At 34.5% G+C, this 18,864-nt stretch overlaps 6 protein-coding genes across 6 annotated transcripts; 2 read left to right on the top strand and 4 right to left on the bottom strand.

Moving 5' to 3' along the window:
* Positions 1–1,680: 1,680 nt before the first annotated feature.
* EAE97_012120 (uncharacterized protein) lies at positions 1,681–2,855 on the bottom strand (the record flags this gene model as incomplete). The annotated part of the gene is made up of 4 exons (XM_038882634.1): positions 1,681–1,881; positions 1,929–2,042; positions 2,096–2,516; positions 2,797–2,855. 4 exons carry the CDS (start codon positions 2,853–2,855, stop codon positions 1,681–1,683), a joined length of 795 nt encoding a protein of 264 aa, XP_038726539.1.
* A 497-nt stretch (positions 2,856–3,352) lies between these two features.
* EAE97_012121 (uncharacterized protein) lies at positions 3,353–4,942 on the top strand (the record flags this gene model as incomplete). The annotated part of the gene is made up of 3 exons (XM_038882635.1): positions 3,353–3,569; positions 3,695–4,529; positions 4,564–4,942. 3 exons carry the CDS (start codon positions 3,353–3,355, stop codon positions 4,940–4,942), a joined length of 1,431 nt encoding a protein of 476 aa, XP_038726540.1.
* A 60-nt stretch (positions 4,943–5,002) lies between these two features.
* On the bottom strand, positions 5,003–6,340 carry EAE97_012122 (uncharacterized protein; the record flags this gene model as incomplete). Its single annotated transcript, XM_038882636.1, has 4 exons — positions 6,010–6,340; positions 5,925–5,946; positions 5,807–5,875; positions 5,003–5,757 (listed from the first exon to the last, which is right to left on the bottom strand). The coding sequence occupies exons 1-4, from the start codon at positions 6,076–6,078 to the stop codon at positions 5,003–5,005; spliced, it is 915 nt and encodes a 304-aa protein (XP_038726541.1). The 5' UTR covers positions 6,079–6,340.
* Positions 6,341–8,473: 2,133 nt separating this feature from the next.
* Positions 8,474–9,543, bottom strand: EAE97_012123 (uncharacterized protein; the record flags this gene model as incomplete). The annotated part of the gene is made up of 4 exons (XM_038882637.1): positions 8,474–8,593; positions 8,655–8,910; positions 9,007–9,385; positions 9,447–9,543. 4 exons carry the CDS (start codon positions 9,541–9,543, stop codon positions 8,474–8,476), a joined length of 852 nt encoding a protein of 283 aa, XP_038726542.1.
* Positions 9,544–14,383: 4,840 nt separating this feature from the next.
* Positions 14,384–15,847, bottom strand: EAE97_012124 (uncharacterized protein; the record flags this gene model as incomplete). The annotated part of the gene is made up of 3 exons (XM_038882638.1): positions 14,384–14,887; positions 14,937–15,537; positions 15,675–15,847. 3 exons carry the CDS (start codon positions 15,845–15,847, stop codon positions 14,384–14,386), a joined length of 1,278 nt encoding a protein of 425 aa, XP_038726543.1.
* A 609-nt stretch (positions 15,848–16,456) lies between these two features.
* EAE97_012125 (uncharacterized protein) lies at positions 16,457–18,040 on the top strand (the record flags this gene model as incomplete). Its single annotated transcript, XM_038882639.1, has 5 exons — positions 16,457–17,033; positions 17,088–17,382; positions 17,441–17,558; positions 17,634–17,887; positions 17,983–18,040. 5 exons carry the CDS (start codon positions 16,457–16,459, stop codon positions 18,038–18,040), a joined length of 1,302 nt encoding a protein of 433 aa, XP_038726544.1.
* Between the last annotated feature and the right edge of the window lie 824 nt (positions 18,041–18,864).

An 18,864-nucleotide genomic window follows, 5' to 3' on the forward strand; every position in this document is an offset into this window, starting at 1 on the left:
TATTTATTAATATATTCAAATCATTTAACTCAATTATTTGATATAGATTGTTTTAATATTCTAAAATGTTTATATGGTATTCAAATTAATGGATTTATTAAGGCATATATCAATTATATTTTAAAGGTTGAATTTTTTATAGTTTTTAAAATTGTATATAAAGAATCAATTATTTCTTAGAATATAAAATCAAAGTTTTAAAAAATAGGTTTAATTTTATTTAATTCTAAAACTGTATTTTCGAAATTAGATATTCGAATTTGTATATTTATTCCCTTTTTTCCCTTTTTCAATCTAAATCAATAAATCTCTTAAATCCCTTATAATCTAATTGAAGCTCTTTTTCAATCAATATTAATAAAATCTTGAATAATTTGTTATTAATCAAACTCCTTTATATTTATATTTGAGATTGTATTAATTTTAATTAAAGATATAAAGAGATTAGCTTATAAGAATATACTTTTGAATATAAAGATTCATATATTTCAAATAGTAAATAAAATATTAAATAAGTATTAATATGCGAAAAAAACTTAATTATATCAAGGAAAAATATTTATTAAATAAAAGACTTTTAATATATTATTTCAATAAAAGGTTGATATTTAGATTTGATATAACAAACATTAAAAAGAAAAGAATTCTAATAGGAAAGTATTTTCTAGTTAATATTATAATAAATATAGAAAGTTAGATTATAACTTAAGAACTTATTAAAACGATATAATAGATCCTAGATTATTAGATTTTTAATAATTTTAATCAATTAATTCAATTGTTATTGAATAATATAGATTTAAAGATATGAATTGGGGTGAAAGTGGCCCACAAGATGATATGGCCCACATGATAATAAAACACGTTATATCTATTTTTATTGAATATTTATTCTTTTTTGTAAAGATTATTATTATTATAAAATAAAATAAATTTCAAATTACGATTATTGAAAAAATAGAATGTTTAAAATTATCGTAGGGTATAGGCTAGTAGTATTATATAAAAGCTAGTTCGATTTAACAACTAAGATGGATTATATAAGCAGTGTAACACGTGATATTAAAGAATCTGTATATCGATATTCAATTTCTTATTTTATATTCAATAGGGAAAAGGTCTTATTTTATGCTTTTTCCTACTAATCTAGCTTTTCCGCTTTCGTTAATCTTTTGCAGATCTCTTCCTAATCCGGCTATTCTTTCGAAATAAAGCTCTTTTTCTTATTCTTTATTTCATAGTCTGTTTTCGGATTTATAATCGTTTTCGTATTTATGATTGTTTTCGTAAGCTTATAAGCGACGATCATGTGATTTGATTATATAATACGCTCATATTAGGTTGAATGCTTTCAAAAGATATATATATATTATATTATTTTTATTAAAACAATAAAAATTATAATTAGATTTAGATTTGTAAATAAAAGATAATATAGAATTTGAGAATTTGAATAAATGAAAGATAGAAATTATTTTTTTAAATAATATTTTATTATTTTTTGAACTTTATTAACATTAATTTTGATTTTAATATTAAATTTTTATATTTCAGTTTTTTTTATATATCTTTATAAATGTTCGTTTTGAGTAATATTTATAATAATGAATATTCATTTTCTAATATATATTATTTATTGTATCAAAAGTTTTATACATATTACCGTAATACTATAGTATACTAATGCCTACACTGATGTCCCCCATCGACTCGAAGATCTGCACCGGTCATCCATAAGCTACCATCAGCAAGTAAAAACACAGCGGGAGCCTTAAAATCCTCAGGTACCCCAAGTCGACCCAACAAAGCACCTGCCATCCATGTCTTCTCCACCTCTGGCTCAGCAGCAAGAAGCCCGTCCGTCATCGCTGTCCTAATATACTGAGGCATGGTCAGAGATAAATTTGAAAGATGGAGAGAAAACCTACTCCTGGAGATAGAGTGTTTATCCTGATACCATGAACACCCCATTCCTGAGCAACAGATCTACACATCTGTTGCACAGCTGCCTTTGAAGTGTTGTATGCAGGACATGTCAAACCCTACAAGACCGTGATTAGCATGCCTTTATGGTCGTTGATTGAGCAGCTCATACCCTATTTGCGACTTGGCCCGACATAGATGCAATCATAATCATGCTCCCCTTCGTCCCCTCGGCCATGAAGATTCTAGCCGAGTGCTTGACGGTCAAGAAAGTTCCGGTTACATTGACATCCATGACCCGTCTGAAGCCATCAACCGGATATTCCACTGCCGGTATTTTTTGCTGGATGCCGGCGCAGGCAATAGTCCCTTGGAACGGAGCACCAAGCTTAGAGCCGGCATCTGCAATAAGATCTAGAGTAGCTGAGATTTCATCTTCGAGAATGATATCGCATTGGTGATATGAGACGGTGAGATTGGCGGATTTCGCCATGGTTTGGAGAGATGTCCATTCGAGTTCAGATGGTGAAGGAAGGATATCGATGCATGCTACATGGCCGCCAGCCTCAAGTACAGCAGCTGCAAGTGTTAATCTATAAGCCTCTGCCTGCTCCCGTTATGGCTATTGTGCGCCCCGCAAGCGAGAAGAGAGAATTGGTAGGCCTTAAACCCGGCAAGGGGAGAACATTTGGCTCAGCTAGGCTGCCCATCCTGAAGAAGTAATGCTATAGAGTTTGATATGAGTCGGAAGGAGTAAAACGAAGATGTATCTTATTTCAAGACCAAGCAAAGAAGATTTCGCGGATGTGAAGCAAGTATGGCAAGGAAATTCCATTCTTGAAGATGCGTTCAAATAACTCGATTGTGGCTCACGTAGCGGCTATTGAATGCCAATTCTCCATAACTTCAAGAGAGACTTCCGTTAAGTCCATCTTGAAAACGGCTACGACTTCCTCTTACGCTCATAAAATTGAGCTAGAGACGATGCGAGAGTCTGATTGTCATAGAGCTTCCGGAAGAGGGAACTGTAAGCACCCAGAAAAGTGAAGCATTCGGTGGACAATGCTCTTCCTTGTCTTACTTCCGCTTTAGGTTAAACTCTAGCGTCGCCAGTCACTTTTTTGTAGCAATACCAGCCTTGATACGCCAGAGTTAAAACGAGGTAGAGGGTACCAACCGGGAGCTGATGGCAGGAGGTCATTCAGAGATAGCTGACCGAGCTGTTTTGCCTATCGGGGCAATTATAAGCACTCTCAAGGGGATTTGGTCGATATCGATGAGCGGGCAACAAGAGCTGAGATGAGGTTTATATATTTGTTTCTCGCCTACCCATTCTCTGTAGGAATCGCTACACCTGACTTCCTCCGATCGAAATTTTCCATCACATGCTCCCCCAGCCGTCGAAACGCAGTCGCCTACGGATTTCAAAATGCAGCTTTCTCCCAACTCTGGAGTCCCCGACGAGCTTGTCCATGTCGAATTTGAAGGAGCTGAGCTAAACAGCCGTGTTTTAAACACATTCAGATGTCTCATCGCAGATCTCTGTGGAAATTTCAAAGGTGGCCACCCTGGAAGTGCTATGGGAATGGCAGCAATTGGAGTCGCTTTGCGGAAATATGTAATGAAGTATACGCCAGAGATCCAAAGTTCTTCAATCGAGATCGATTCGTTCTCTCCAACGGTAGGCAGCGATCCCGATTATTGAGTGCTTCCAAATTTTAGGGGATGAGAAACATACGATCATAGCACTTCTCTATACTGACTTTGGAAGGTCACACATGTCTCTTTCAATATACTTTTCTACATCTTGTCGGATATAAGAACATGACTTTTGAACAACTCAAATCCTACCACTCCGCAAGAACGGACTCAATCTGCCCGGGACATCCAGAAATCGAACATGATGGGATCGAGGTTACCACAGGACCTCTGGGTCAAGGAATTGCAAATGCAGTTGGGCTAGCAATGGCTACAAAACATCTGGGAGCTACATACAACAAAAAAAATTACCCAATAGTGGATAACATGACCTGGTGTATGATCGGCGATGCTTGTCTACAGGAGGGCGTTGCGCTGGAGGCTATTTCTTTAGCTGGTCACTGGAGGCTGGATAATTTGGCAGTGATTTACGACAACAATCAGGTGACATGCGATGGGTCTGTGGATCTTTGCAACAACGAAGATACCAACGCTAAAATGATTGCCTGCGGATGGAACGTGATTGATGTACACGATGGCAGTTATGATATTGAGGCAATAGTTCGAGCACTTATGGCAGCACGAAATAACAAGGATAAACCCACTTTTATCAACATTCGGACGGTCATCGGGATTGGCAGTCAGTCGGCCGGCGACTCCAAAGCACATGGGGCTGCTTTTGGTGCGGAAGATGTTGCAAACATCAAGCGGACGTTCGGTATGGATGAGACAAAGCATTTCCAAGTATCGGACGAGGTTTATGCTTTATTCCGGGACTCGAAGCCGCGAGGGAGACAGATCGAGACCAACTGGAATCAATTGCTAAAGTCGTATGCAACTGCTCACCCAGTACTATACGAAGAATTCATGCTTCGTGTAGCAGGCAAGCTGACGGATGATTGGGCGAAGTTCGTTCCTGCGAAAGCAGGCTTTTCCCACTAGCCCAACGCCATCGAGAAAGTCATCTGGGCTAGTTTGCAACCCTCTCGCGGAGAACATCAAAAGTTTCATGGTGGGAACAGCTGATTTGTCACCTTCCGTAAACATGATGTGGAAAGGAAAAGTGGATTTCCAGCATCCAGGTCTGAAGACCTCGTGTGGCATTAATGGAGATTATTCCGGACGATATATTCATTGGGGAGTTCGAGAGCATGCAATGGCTTCCATATCTAACGGTCTAGTAGCATTTAACAAGGGAACTATCGTTCCTGTCACTTCATCATTCTTCATGTTCTACATCTACGCTGCACCAGGAATCCGAATGGGTGCCCTTCCAGGGCTGCAGCAGATGCATATCGGTTTTCACCCGATCAACTCATAATCATGTTCATATGACCACGAGATTTGTAGCTACAAGTGTAAAAGGGCGATCGAACAGAGATCAAGCGCGCAAGTCACTAAGCTTATCCACATAATAGTGGGGGATAACTGGTGCCTCTTCAGCCTCCCAATGTTCTTTCTTCATAACTCCTGTCAATACTGCAAGAGTACCGCCAAGCTTGCCCTCAAGACCGAACTTAATATCTGTATCTAATCGGTCTCCCACCATACAAGCAGTCTTGTGGTCAAATTGAAATTTGCTTTTTATCGAGTCCATCATTGCTTGACTTGGTTTTCCAAGAACTATAGGTGTCTGACCAGTCATATTGATGAGAGGAATTGATATTGATCCAGCACCAGGGAAGAAAGTGTGATTGGATGGAAGTATACTATCTGTATTCGTCACCAAGAACTTTGCGCCTCGAGCGAGATATTGATAACCGAGAGAGAGCTTTAGGTAGTTTATGTGGAAATCCAGGCCTGCAAGGACAACTCCGACATTTGGATCCAACATAGATTCATCTGCGATATCTTTGTAATCTTCTGGTGTGATATCTCGTCGATATGCTGGATCCGTTCCACCAATGAACTCAATGCCTTCTGCTCTCAGCTCCGTTTCAATACCTGCTTCACCGATCACAAAAACCTTGTTCTTTGGGGCCGGCAGTTTCAGAATTCGGGCTATGTATATCGCTGAGGAGTATGCGGATGCGAATATTTCGTCGATATTACTTGAGATACCCAGCGCAGTGAACTTCTTCTGGTAATCGGCTCGAGATTTCGTTGAGTTATTCGTTACAAACACAGTCTTCTTGCCTATAGAAATTCAGGACCAACCTATGCCGCAAATCGGAGAAATCGATACCTTTTGCTCTCAATAACTCCAACGTCTCCACAGTGCCGGGGAAGAGGTGATCCCCCGACCATAATACACCTACTGCAACTTCAGTATATCGCTCGAATATTAGAAGGATATAGCATACCATCGCAGTCGAACAAAAAGATCTGAGGGATAATCAGCGATGCTTGAGGGAGTTGGTGATAGTAGCTGGGGCTGACTCAACGCACCTCGAATTTGTCAATGAAGGCATCGATAGCAGGCTTGTCGCCTGTGAGACGCTTCGGGGATGACGCCATGCTGAGTTTGAAGAATTTTGGGCTGGATGTCCGGAGTGAGAAATTGTTGAAGAAGTTGCTGATTGCTAGTATACTCCCATAACCAACGTCCACGGTTAAATATGCACATGACTTTCACTGTACACACCGTATAGTGAGAACAACTGCAAGGGGCGCCAAGACCGCCCCCGTAAAATAAAATATCCTGTACGGGCAATCGTAACACAGAACACCTCGGACGTAAAGCCTCTTGGTGTAAGCGATTCGGATACTCCGAATTGTCACCTCAGGACACAATTTGTCATTTGGATGGATCCCGGAGCTACCAAGGATCGGAAGCTTGCTAATGTGTAATAGGAAGTTACTCGTGCTGCCGGAAAGTATGCAGCTCCTGCCTCAATAGGCTTAAGCCACTGGGGTGAGGCGGGAAGCTCCTTAGTTCTTGAAAGTGACATAAATCATTGAACTTTGTGCCGAAAGCAGTAGGGCTTCAATATATGAACGAGCCATTCAATTGCCCGATTTTTGAAAATCTCCATTTAATATAGTGGAATTGAAAGAAGCGGGGATCCCATTGACCCATCAAGGTCGACATGGCCTATCTAGCGCCGGAGCTGTATGCTTTCGGGCCGCAGTGAACCTTAAATCCAAGGACCCAGTTCAACCTATGGCAAGCGTATTTCCAGCACATTCCTGACTATTGAACCCTGATACGAGCCGCCATATACCGTACGGAGATCGTTCATAAGCTAGCAAGGATTTATTGTTTGAGTTATTCGTGGGTTAGGGTTGTGGTAACCCCGGATTAATCTGATGTGTTTCTTCAACGGTTTATTTATCAAATGCCTAATATTTTTATTGAAAACTCTATTTTGAGGTGCTTGACTCTATTTAAAAGCAAAGCCAATTGGCCCAGAAACAACCTTAAATTAATAATCCTTACTAGCTAACAGCCAATTTTTCAAAAGAATACGATATAGATATATATTATTATTAAAGTTACATCTAATATGGCGTTTATGGTTATTCAATACTTTGGTTTATATATTAGAATAAATAAAGTGGATTGTCTATCTACAGTTGTAGATTGTAAAATACTAGTTTTCAATCAAAAAATTAACGTGTTTTATTAGTGCGCGAGTTATATCAATATGTAGATTACTTTCATCTTAATTCAATTTTCAAACTCATATTATTCAATAATTATTAAGTCAATTAATTAAAATTATAATAATTATAATAATATAAAATCTATTATATTATTTTAATAAGTTCTTATATTATATCTAATTTTTTCATATTTATTATAATATCGATTAGAAAATACTTTTCTATTAGAAATCTTTTTTTTTGATATTTATTATATTAAATCCAAATATTAATCTTTTATTAAAATAATATATTAAAAGTTTTTATTTAATAAATATTGTTTCTTAATATGTTTAAGTTTTTTTTTTATATTAATATTTATTCAATATTTCATTTATTTTCCAAAATATATAAATCTCTATATTCAAAAGTATATTTTCATAAATTAATTTCTTTATACCTTTAACTAAAATTAATATAATTTCAAATATAGATATAAAAAAGCTTAATTGATAATAAATTATTCAAAATTAAATTAATATTAAGTAAAAAAAACTTCAATTGAATTATAAAGGATTTGAGAAATTTATTAATTTAAATTAAAAGAGAAGAGAATAGATAGTTATACAAATTTGAATATTCAATTTCAAGAATATAATTTTAGAATTAAATAGAATTAAATCTGTTTCTCAAAATCCTAATATATATTCTAAAAGATAATTGATTTTTTATATATAGTTTTAAAAACTATAAAGAATTTAATTTTCAAAATATAATTGATATATATCTTAATAAATTCATTAATTTGATTACTATATAAGTATTTCAGATTATAAAAATAGTTTTTATTGAATAATTGAATTAAATAATTTGAATATAATAATAAATCTAAATACATAATATTATTCTTTTTATAATATATTTAAAAAGCTTTTGATTTATAATTTTTATATTTACTTAATATCAATATTTGATATTTACTCGTTTTCAATTTTTAATATATTTATTGAAATATTTCAATTATTTTAAATCTATCTTATTATTTGTTTATTTATTAAATATAAATTTAATAACTTAATTTATAGAAAAATCAATTTGGATATATATTAATTAAAAAAATTAATCTATTCTTGAATTATTAGAAATAAGAGTATAATCTCATTCTCCCCATTATTATATATAATTATTGTAATTCATTTTTTATTATTTAATTATATTTAAACATCAAATCTGCAATTTGATGTTTAAATATAAATTCAAAACCTGCTTTCAAAAAACACGGAATATCCAGTGGATTTAGTATGGATTTGTATATCCAAACTAGCCCTTAGACTTCGTCATCCTTCATGTCTACGAGTAGAGAAAACCCAGGGATATGCGTAATTACATGGCCTTCAATTTTGTCTCCCGCCAACTTAATAACTAGCGAAGGAGTCGCCCCGCACCCCTAAAGAATACTTAGTATGACCCCACACGTAACGTACAGCTGACAGGGTTAAGCCACTTACCCAGAATACGGGGACTTCCCCTTCCTCCCGTCGCACCCCGACAACATCTCCAAAATCCGGCTTTTCTAGATTCTTGATGCCAAGTCGTTCCAGTGCGTCCCAGCCCCAGTCTACTGGTTCCCCATGGGTTCGACTAAAACGGCCTGTGATAGCACGTACTCGTGGTATGTCTGATTCCTTGTACGGACGCATGCTCACTACCATTGTCCCTTCAGTAAAGATACCTGCAGGGTGCAGCTTGTAAGTAGTTGTGTACCTGAAATAAGAATTAGCTTTTGGAAGCAACATAAGGATAGAAATTTTTGAGACAAAACTCAAGAAAATTAGAAATAGTTTTAGTGGAAAGACAAACATAGTAACGTTGCAACCAGCTTCAACGTGCCGAGGCGGAAGCCCCGCGGCGACAAGTGCAGAATCAAAACTGAAGCTACAACCCATGATAAACGCCGTGTGGGACTCGGTCCAATAATCCTTCACGTTGTTCGGGGTGTCAATGAGAGACCCACAGGAGTATACGTTGTATCTCGGGAGATCGGTGCGGAGATCCAATAAAGGCACTGCAGAATCGCCGGCCCCAGATTCAGCACCCGCTTTAATTAACCTAGTGTCTGAAAGCGTATGCGGGTCACCTGTGGTGCGCGAGGTCGCCAACAAAGCGAAGGGAACTGGGTTGCGCTCGCACAGCGAGATGAAGTCGGCGGCATACTCAATAGGGAGGACCATAAGGTTACCTGGTTATGTTAACGCTATTTCAGAAAACTGAGTAATAAAAAAAGGACTTTTGAGGCATACATTGAACGTAGCCTGGTGCTAGACCAACAGTGTTTTCAGTATGCTTTTCTGAGCGACATTGCAGCCGAACAGCTGCGGCCGATGACTGTGTAGCCATTTTGTCGAAATGAAGGATTTAGAGATGTGATAACTCAGAGGAACTCATTCCAAAACAAGGCTGATGTGCTTGGATTTTAATACAAAAACAGTTTATGGGGTTGGAACGTGTTCCAGCCCATCCAGGGTAGAGAGCTGCGTCATGCTCCTTGCGTCCTTTTGCTCTACACTGTATATGCTTGGAATTCCTCCGCAAAAGCCGACTTTTATTAAGGTTTTTAGTGACACATTCTTGAACTTAATTTAAAACTTCAAGAACAAAGTATAAACCGATATCTCATATGTCTCCGTAAAGGTCGATTTTGATTAGGGTTTTGAGTGACACATTGTTGAACTTAATCTAAAACACTGAGAACAAAGTATAAACCCATGTCTTATATGTCTCCGTAAGGGTCGATTTTGATTAAGGTTTTGAGTGACACATTGTTGAACTTAATCTAAAACACTGAGAACAAAGTATAAACCCATGTCTTATATGTCTCCGTAAGGGTCGATTTTGATTAAGGTTTTTGGTGACATGTTATTAAACTTAACTTACAACGTTAAGAAAAAAGACGATATCTTATATATCTCTGCAAATGTCGATTGCTATTAAGGTTTTTAGTGCTCTCGGAAGTAATTACGTGGCACCTGGAGTGTTAAAGATCGGGGCCTAAATGTATATTAGAGAGTTAATAATAGTAAATCTTAAATCTAAGCATTCTCGACTTGACTTACGGTAAGCCTACAATCCATAACCTAATATAAAATATGAATGAAAAGAAATTTATCATTATCATTATTAATCCTAAATGGATTGCAAAGAACTAAACATATTCTGAATTAATTAGAATATAAGATTAGCTTTGATTAGATTATAATATACTGTTATATAATCTTTTACTCATTCTCTTAGCATATTCTTTATTACTGAGCCCTGAAATTCATCTGCAAAGTTATTTTAAACTTAAAAAATCCTTAATTTACTATCGAGAGAATTTTGTTTTTATACAATTCTTTCATAAAAGGACTCTATATACTATAGAAAGTCGATACGAGATTTAAAACTACTTAATAGGTTTTGTTCTATAAAGTTGTTTTTTAGTCTTTAAAATTATCGTTAGAAATAGAGCTGAATATTTCTTTATATTAGACCTTATTTTCACGGCGTGAGGTCTAATGAGTACTAGAGAGGACATATAATATTCTGAAAGGAGAGAAAAGTCCTACTGGCAGGAGGTCTATAAAAATAAGAACGATAGAAGAGTAATTAATAAAAACCCTACTTCTAGTAAATTTTTTTTTGTTTTTAGAGATTTTATTATTGTTTCGAATGATTGAAGTAGGTATAGACTTGCTCCCCTCAAAATTCAACATTCAAAGTGTTGGAACACGTGACTGAGAACATGTTACGTTCTCCCCCACTCACGCACTTTGTATATAAGTGGGGTAGAACGCGTATATAGCTTAGCAATGCCCCCTTTATACGAAGGGAATAGACATAAATTATAATACTATTGAACTCAATACACTCCCTTACTAAGTCAACTCAATATACAGCTTTTTCTTACTCTTAACTCAATTTTAATTCATCTATAATATTAAAAGATTTTTAAAGATTTTTATAAATTCTAAACAAATCTAAAATAAGCATTCCAGACCGAAATTCAATCTAACTTAATAATTTTGATTAAAATATAACTTTTATAATACCTCTACTATTTATAGTTTATTAAATAGGGTTTGGTAGTTTGACTAAACGAGTCCAAATAAATTGAATACGAGAACGTTCCTAGATCTTTCAAGTAGCGTAATAATATAATTGACTAAAGCTTCTAAAATGAGGAAAAGTATGATCGGTTTTTGGTCGGTTTTACGTTACTTACCTCATTCAACCTCGAATACGATGTGGATGCCTGACGCGTACACGCCAAAGGTGCTGCCGGCAGGAGGTATGAACCCGTGACATTCATTTTGCTCTAGAAGCTAGGTTTTTTCAATAGTTTATACGATAGTGCTAGATCTAAGATATCTGGGTTTCGTGACTTTGTAAAAATGGCACTTGATTTTCTCGGTTTTATATTTGTAACATTTGTTTCGTACTTGCACTTTCACAAAACGAGTTCACGAAGCCAAGACCAAATTCCAAAATTTCGGCGACCTGATGGACCCTAGAGTACAAAGGTGTAAGTCGAATACCTCACCTTCGGGCCACCCCTCTTTTGAGTCATCTCAAAAAAGCTTATTGCAAGAAGATACTTTTTTTATTTATTCTTTAATAATTTTATAATACTTTTATTAATTAATTTAAAAATTTGATATTATTATTAATTATATTATATACAAATTATATATAAAAAACAATATTAATATGGTTTTATATATAATAATAAATGAATATTTAATGTAGAAAGGTGCTTTAGATTTTGAAATTTCAAAAGTTATTTTTCAAAATTATATAAAAAACTATTTATTTTATTAAAAGAGTATACAGAATATATAAAAGATAATTTCAATATAAAAAAAACAATTAGTAGATTGAATATTAATTTAAGAGTTTTTGGATATTAATTCTATATATTATTCAGTTTGTGAAATTGAAAAATACCTTTTTAATATTAAAAAAAATGATTTTATATTTAGAAAATAATAGATATAGAATTTTCTTTAAAAAAGTCAAAGATTAGAATTAAAAAATTAATTAAAACTAATTTAGTATATATTAAAGATATAATTATTAATATTATCAAAAACTAATTTCTAAAATTAAATATATTATCAATTTATTATATTAAGTTTAAAAAATCAAAATAATATAAATAAAATAAAGATATAAGAAAGTTAGGGATTGAATGAATTAATTTTAGAAAACTCTAAATATTGTTTTATTTGGAAAAAAGAGTTTAATTTTCAAATCTGAATCTTATTTATAGAATGTATTTTAATTGTAAGTATAACTTTTATTTTTATTTTATTTTATAAGAGAAAGTTAATATAATAGTAGTAATTTTTAATGGATTTGATATTTTATATAGAGTAGGAGTTTATTATTATAAAAAATGAGTGGATTATGAACGATATTAGTTTAGAATGATTTAAAAGAATTCTTATTTTTTAAATAGTTTTTTTACTGGATAAGTTTAGGCTTTTTATAATAAATGGATATGAAAGTTATAAAATTATTAAATTTATATATAAATGTTTTAAGTATAATATAGTTATATTTTTTATTTCTATTATTATATATATTATATGTTTTATAAACTTTTGATTTATTTATATTTTTATTTTTTAAAAGAATATATAAGTATTATTGTAATAAATTAGCTTTTTTATTGAATTCTAAATTAATTGAGAGAATCAATTTCCTTATATACTATTAAAAGGTATGAATAGATATTTTAATAAATATAATATATTAATTGAATAAAAAGCTTTAGGTTTATAGTCTATAAATTGTATTAAGTTTATTATATTTAAATTATTGTTTGAGAATAGTAATAAAGAAATTATAAATTAGAATTTAGATTTTGATAATGATTTTGTATATTAATGGAATAAGGAATTTATAATTTATAATTTTTAAAATATCTGAAAAAGCTAGTAATTTAGGGAGATATATGTATATAATAATTCGAAGCGAAAAGATAAATATTTATATATTGTTGGTAACACTATAGGGATGGTGAAGACAATATAGTACTATGGTTCACACTGTTGTAATATTGCTTGAGGTTCTTAAAGCTAGGGCTACGATACGTCTATACTTAAGTGCCGAGGCACTAGCGTAAGCGCTAGTGCGGTCACATGATCCCTGTCCCGACATATATGTTATTAGTTTTTTAGGAAAATTACTAAGAGATCTGATATTAAAGATTTTAAATTTATATAATTTAAATATCGAATAAAGCAAATAGAATACTAATTAAAATGATTTTTCTTAAAAAAATATAGAATAAAAACTAATCTAAGTTCGAAGTTTTCTACAAATCAAAAATATTAGAAAAATGTAAATCAAAATAAAAGATTATAAAATAGATAACATGGTTTATCATTGAGTAAATTATATCATCAAATGGATCATTTGAAAATACATCAAAATTAGCTTTTTTTAAGTATTCTTATTTTGATAAATAATTACTATTTTTGAAAAATAAAAGGATTTAAAGAAATAATAAAAATTTAGTTTCTTAGAGATATAGTTTTCATATAAATATTTTTATTATATTTAATAAAAGATTGAAAATATTATGATTTCTATTATAAAAAAACTATTTCTATAATAATTTCTATATTAATTCAAGTTTTCAAAAAAGAAATTAGATTTTTATAATTTATTTATAATTAATTTTTATATATTCAATTTTTTAAAAATTCTATTAATAAATAAAGAAAGTATACAATTACATATAAACGAATTTTGTATATAAGTTGAGTAATCTATTTGATAATATGATCTACTCGATGATAAACCATGTTATAGAATATTCTAATAATGATAATGAAAATGTATCTTTACGTATTTATTATAATACTAAACAATTATTGAATAATTAATGTTTTAATATTATATAATATAAATTTTTGAGGTAGCCCAAAACAGGGGTGGCCCGAAAGTGGGGTATTCGACTTATTTCGTATATGATCTGCGCAAGGCGCAGGGTAGGAAACAAAAGCTCAAAAAACCTTGCCGTGTAATTTTAGTACCAAAGAAGGTGACTCTCTGTAGCGGACACTCCCATCCAGGTACTAGAGGACACTGTTTTCCGTGCAATATTATGTAAGTGAACAGTCCCTGCAACCTGACAAGTCATCTCGCGAACACAAGAAGTGAGATTAATCATCATATGAACTATAGATAATCACTTTCTCTCTGATACCCTTTTCGCAGCAATTGAGCCAATCATTACCATGCTTCCAATTAACATTGAACATCCCCCAAAAATCTGAGCATACAGAAAACTGCCATTGTTTGCCGAAATCAAGGCACCGGCAATAGGGGGGCCCGTCAAGCACGCAATGCTGATAACTGCAAACACCATTCCGAGTCGTGTACCCATCATCTCCAATTTTGTTGTAAGAGTGCTAGAAGCAGCCGGAAAGAGGGCCTGTACAGCATTCGCAAAAAGGCCGTAAAACACAACCCAAGTCATCAGTCCAGGAAAACCATGAATAGCAATCCAACAGAAGAGAAGTAAGCCAGAGATGAAAGAGGCAATAACCAAGCAATATAGTGACCCAAACCATCGATCCGCGACCAAACCGGGAATGATACGGCCAAAAACACCTACTCCATTTATGACAAGAAGAACAGTCGTAGATTGCCGAGTAGATACAAGTAAGATATCGCGACTGAAAATGCTGACCTGAGTAGAAAATGAGCTTGTTAAACCTATTAGACAAAAGTGTACTTACATAGTAATATGCAAAATATACACCCCAAAGAGTAAGAAAGAGACCAATGGAGTACAGAGTATACGGAAGTTCTCTGAACGCGCTCAAGTCTACCCAAGGTCCAGAAGCCTTTGGGGCAATTCTAGTTTTTGTCAACAGAATAACGAAGCAATTGTTTGCCAACATGACGAATCCCATGATCCGTACTGTCCATGGAAATCCTATGTGTTCTAAGCAAGAATAAGCTATGGCGGGGAAAACCAGTCCTCCCGTGGCACTTCCGCATGCGGCAATGCCAATGGCAATTGACCTGCGCTTAGAAAAATAGGTGGATATGAGCGAGATCATTGGACAGAACAAAAGTCCATGTCCAAATCCTGTGCATATACCCTGCGCAAGCAGAAGTTGCCAGTATTTGGTCGCGAATGAGGTTGAAAAGGTACCAATCACTTGTAGGCCACACCCAATGGAGATCAAGGTCTTGAAGTAACCTCTATCCAGCGCTCGGCCAGAAAACGCGCCAATGAAGAGTAACAGACACAGTTGTAGGGACCCTATCCAAGAAATATCTGATACGGGTCGATTGAGAGTAAGGGCATAGTATTGTTGGAATAGTCCGAAGCTATAAGACTCGTCAGTTGTACTCAGATGGGACTTGCAGATTGATGCCAAACAGGTGAATTTCAATTGCCAAATACGCAAGCCATTCAAAAACAAAAAAGGATTTGGAGTACAGAGTGCCTAGCAGGTATAACTTACGAGGATACATAACCCATAGAGTTGAATATCACCAAATGTCCCATAGCTACCTGAGTCCAAGCCAAACATCCACCCTCGGGAGGAGGTTCGACTACTCCTTCTGCTGTAGTTTGTTCGATTACAGACATCACTGGAGGGCTTTCTGTGACTTTTTGCTGGTTGACGCTGTTCATTTTTTTCGATGATAGTCATGAGCCTCCTTGTACCAATGTAACCAAGTATAGAATCAAGTATATTTTCGACGAGAATACAATAAAATAGCTTGAAAATTTTAAAGCGAAGAATAACGAACGTCTATCCGTTCTTTGTTTCAAGTACAATAGAGTTTATAGCAGCCAGCATATGTGAACAAATAAGGTATTTAGAACTAGGAGACGTTCAAACCTTTTGCACCCTGCTGCATATCGGAGTGATTCGGACAAACAAGGATATAATTAGGTTAAATTTTTGAGCGGTAAGTTTTCTAGCTTCCGGACTTACCGCTGTCTCATAAAAAAAGGGGTCGATTATTTTGTGGAGATTTTACGCGAACAACTAACGACTTACCAATGCGGGATTGAAGATATATAGCATTTATCCCTGGACCTTCCTTTTTTAGGGCCTCGGGTCATTCAGTCGCAAACTCAAATTGATTTTGCCACGTAAATTTTTCCTATAGAAACCACTTGGAATCCCCAAATTCCAAAAGAGACTCTCAACATCTAATGAATCAAATCAGTTCTAACTCTCTTACAAAACACTTCCACTCCTCCAACACTATATAAAACTTTGTGTTCTTCAAAATGGCCATCATTTCCTCCAAGGTCTTCGGAGTCAAGCTCGTCGACATCACAAACGACAAAAAGTCACGTAACGATGAGAGCGTCGCCAAATTCGAGATTTCTATCAAATTTGGCGACGACGTACCTTTGAGCAATACTGCTACAACCAAGCCTGTATTGAAACAAAAATTACAAGGAATGCTTCCTGTAGCCCCTGCTCCTGTCAATGCACTGGCTCCTGCTCCTGACTATACACTGGATCCTTCAATATCAACCGAAACTTTGCCAAGAAAGATTCTGCGCATCATCCAGAGCTACGGGAAGAACGAGCCCGATCCCTCAGGCAGTCTATGGCTCGGAATGAACAAGTTCGACCCGATTGTACAGAAGCACGTCGCGGATGGTGAACCAATCAGGATGGTGCTCCCTGCCTTTCCATGGAAGAGCGTGAACAAAGTCGACAAGGTCCTCGGCAAGTTGCCAGACTTTGGAGAGGAACTTGCCTTAGCCCGACTCAACCAACTATGCAACGATATTGGTGAAATCTATGAGCATGGTGCTGAAGTAACTATTACCTCAGATGGGCTTGTGTATAGTGGTAAGTTCAAAACGTCTTTCAAGCTGCTTATGAAATTACTGACAAATTCCGCAGATCTTGTAGGAATTGAAGACGAAGAAGTCTTCGAGTATGGGGCTGCTCTTCGAGAAATGGCCGTTCAAAAGGGGTTTACGAATATTAGATTCACCCGCATAATGGATCTCCTTGGACTGAACGACAAAGCTACGGTCTCGAAAAGCGAGTATCTTAGCTTGGTAGATGAATGCCGAAAGCAGCTCATGGAGCGATACTTGCCAGCAGGATTTGATGCCCGTGATGAGTTGCTTCAAAATCAGGATGCCAATTCGACATATTGCGGTTATATAATTTTCTTGACGAAGGACTTACAGTATTTACAATGCCCAATTGATTTGCAAAGCATCGGAATTCCGCTAACTCATCCATAGATACAACACAAAGATATCGACTGATAATGCTGGCGAAGAAGTGAAGAGGCCTGTGAGCGGCCAAGAGTACAGGCGCAGAGTGAAACGTGTAGCACTTGACATGATTACCAGAGGCAAGGTGAGTTCAATTCCAATGAGACTCCTACTGTGAGTGAATCATTGTTTCAAGGCTTACGCGTTGGAAACAATGTAGGCATTTGCCGCAGTAATCGAGAGCCAGATGCCCAACTACGTCCGCCTTTCAATCCACCGCTCCACTGGGCTTACAAAGTTGTCTTTCCCACTCATCCCCCAGGAAGACTCTTTCTCCAAGACTCCATGGCATACATGTGTTCTCGTAACGGCATCCGGACAGTTCCGCACTGAACATGCCGTGGATCTTCGAGAGAAGCATGAACTTGTTTACAAAAATGGGCGCCCATACTTCTTCCGCGAGAAGTGTGCCATGTGGGATTGGAAAGATACTACCTTTGAGTACTTCTATCCAAAGGGATTGATTATTCGCGCGGAGAGGACTAGTGATGATGCTCGTGTCTTATCAGCCGAAGAGGAGAAGCACTTGGAGAAGTTGAGCAAAGTATTCTCTCCTGTCATTGTTAAGGGATTTGCATAGACAGAAGAGTTCATATTGTATCATTATCCTTTTATGTTGTTGTGAAAATTCATAATAAGTTCACTAAATCACTTATTAATATCTTACTAATCAATATATGTATTATATGATTTTGTAAAATTATATTATCATATAGTTAGTTATATAATAATATCTCTTATCAAATTAATTTATAATGAAATAGAATAGAATGGATCAAATAGAAGCATATGAAAGATTATTAAATTGATTAAATTTGATCCGTTATAATTTCTTTTTATTATTTAAAATGATTCTATAAGATTCGATTTAAATCGATCTTATTTATAAACATAGAAAACACTAACGTGGTTTAACATTGAGTGCACTATATCACTGAGTGCACCGCTTCAAAATAGATCTAAATTAACCTTTTTTCAATATTTGTATTTTAATAATGAATTATTATTTTGATTAAGAAAAATATATATTGAAAAATAAGAAAAGATAAGATATTCAGAAATCTAATTTTTATTCAAATATTTTTATTATATTTCTAGAAAAATCGAAATTATTATGATTTTTGTTATAAAAAAACAATTTTAATAATAAATCTTATTTCAAATGAAGACCAGATATAGGGTTAAGGTTAGATTAAGATTAAAAAAAATATTTTGCTTTTTTTGATATTATTCAATTTGTATTAATTTGATAAATCGAATAATAATAATTATTTCTTTATTAAAATATTATAATAAAAGTTATAATTAATTAAAAATAGGATTTGTAATATTATAAATCTAATTTAGCAAAAAATTAGATATTATCAATTGTTATATTATTTTTTTCAATT

This window comes from Botrytis byssoidea (genome assembly GCF_014898295.1).
Source record: "Botrytis byssoidea strain MUCL 94 chromosome Unknown BBYS_051, whole genome shotgun sequence".
NCBI classification, from domain to species: Eukaryota; Fungi; Ascomycota; class Leotiomycetes; order Helotiales; family Sclerotiniaceae; genus Botrytis; species Botrytis byssoidea.